General features: G+C 42.4%; 1 protein-coding gene across 1 annotated transcript; it reads left to right on the forward strand.

Moving 5' to 3' along the window:
* The first annotated feature begins 334 nt into the window (after positions 1-334).
* LOC145490250 (transcription factor Jun-like) lies at positions 335-2063 on the forward strand. The gene has a single exon (XM_081469372.1). It carries the CDS (start codon positions 599-601, stop codon positions 1892-1894), a length of 1296 nt encoding a protein of 431 aa, XP_081325498.1. The 5' UTR covers positions 335-598; the 3' UTR covers positions 1895-2063.
* The last annotated feature ends 211 nt before the right edge of the window (positions 2064-2274 follow it).

Genomic DNA, 2274 nt, shown 5'->3' on the forward strand with positions numbered 1-2274 from the left:
CCAAAAAGGTGGTTTCCTGGTACGTTAAAATGGAAGAAAACCGCGAGAAGATTTAGTTTCTCAGGTCCAAATGGATATTAAGCGCCAATCTGGGACCTAAGACAAGTTCCTATACGGAAAAAGGAATCATGAACCACTTAAAACGTGCAAAACAAGATCAACGGAAATAGTGCTTGAGGCTAACCACAACGCCTCTTTTTTTGAGTGCGAGAAACAAGCAAAGCCGTTCCTCGAACTGACCAAGTAAATAATTACGGTTAAAGTAATAAAACCCTTGACTCGGAGGTCATTTGGAACATTCGTAAACTAACAAGAAAAAAGGGACACGCCGCTGTATTGGGGCGAGACATAATAGGTTACCAGTCACAGTAGAAATACACCAATCACATTGCAGGGAACTTGCTGAATCAATTGTCTACGACAAAGGATTACCAGGACTTGTGCCACGCATCTCCCATTGATGTCCGTGGAACAATTGAATTCCACGTGCCTTGAATAGAAACCTCAGGAATTTAGCAGGATTACTGAAACTGGTTCAAAGATTACGGCAACCTTGAAAGGCAGCCTTGACAGCAAGCTCTGTGGGTTAGAATTTTTTATGTACCACTCTAAAATGGAGGCCACCATTTATGAGGATCAAAGCTTCTTATTAGCAAATAGAAATTCCTACGCACAAGACAATGGAAAATTATGGTTAAACTTGGCGAATGAGTACAAATCGACGGGAAGGAGAGACGAATTCGATATTTCAGATTTGCTGAGATCTCCAGATATTGGAATTTCGTCGCCAGATCTCGAGACGATCGTGTGGAGAAACTTCCCCGATAATTGTACGGTGAAACCACAGTCAGTGTCTTCGCCTCCGCCACTTTTTGTCCCGCAAGAAGATTATACGACACAGCAAGTCACAGCAGAACAAGAGGTGTTTGCTAGGGGGTTTACTGACGCACTGCAACGACTGCGAGAAGAAAGGGAAGTTTGTCAACTACGCACAATAGAGACGCCGACGGCGGACGAATCAAACAAATTGGTTGACGACTCAAAATGCACTTTTATTTCTTACAGATTTGATTCATCGTATCGCTTACCCTCTTTTCAAGAAACGTTTTCACCTGCTAAATTTACTGGTATGATTAAAACCAAAACAACCCAAGACATAGATAGGACTTCTTACGAGCGGGAATGTGGACAGCAACTCGAAGGATCGGAGATCTCAGAGTGGTTTAAAGTGGAAACGTTGGAAGAAGGATTCTCTGGGCAGCAGCAGTGTTCCTACAAAGACTGCTTGTTAAATTCACCCGGAGAAGATTCCGATGATTATTCTACCAATTCTCCATCACTTCTAAGCCCTTCTTCTGATTTTACGACTCAAGATTATCACTACGGAGATTTCGAAAGTGATAACAGGGTTCCAGAAGACATGGAGTTTCAGGACGGAGTGCATGGGGATGACGATTTTGAAATGGACGGTGAGTGGAACCATGACCGTCACCACACAATTCAAGACACCCCAACACCAAAGCACTGGCTAACCGTTCACACAAAGCTTTATAACATGTCTGTCTTAAAGCAAGAAGTAGACACATTGGAGGAACAGGCACAGTCAGCCATTATGCCCGAAAGCATCGACGTGCAAGGGTTCATCAAAACGGAAAGAAAACGGCGAAAGAATCGCTTGGCAGCGTGGAAATGTCGTCAAAAGAAGCTTATACGTGAATCAAGGTTGGAGACGACAGTCGAAGAGCTGTGTATGGAAAATTCTAGGCTAATGGAGGAACTGGAGAAATTAAAACGAAAAAGGCAACAGTTGGAACAGACGTTTATTAAACATGTGACAAGCGGATGTGAAGAGGCTCATGTTCAATACACGGAAACATTTAATGGGGACAGTTAAGACTGAAGGTTCACTTATGTCCCTTATTTTGGTGAGTATGAACCCGTCAAATCCACCACCAAACACATGTCAGTCGTTGTTGTTCAAAACGGAGAAAATGTTTCTTCACTTGAAATTGTTGACGGTTGTCTCGCTGTGTTTGTCTTATAAATAACGCGAGTTTAAAGGCGTCCCATCATGAGGCTTATGGTTCACTTATCCTCTCTCCAGCATGATTTTACTTTTCGTGTATTTCCTTTGCCAAATGCTGGCTAAAACGTTGGTAATGTACTGATTTAGAGAAGACGTTACGTCAACCAAAACAAGTTTTAACTTGCGCAATAGTATATTAGATTTGTAAGCATGGTAATTTGGTTTGGCCAAGAAACACTGTGTTCAGT

This window comes from Orbicella franksi, chromosome 6 (genome assembly GCF_964199315.1).
Source record: "Orbicella franksi chromosome 6, jaOrbFran1.1, whole genome shotgun sequence".
In the NCBI taxonomy this organism is placed as follows: Eukaryota; Metazoa; Cnidaria; class Anthozoa; order Scleractinia; family Merulinidae; genus Orbicella; species Orbicella franksi.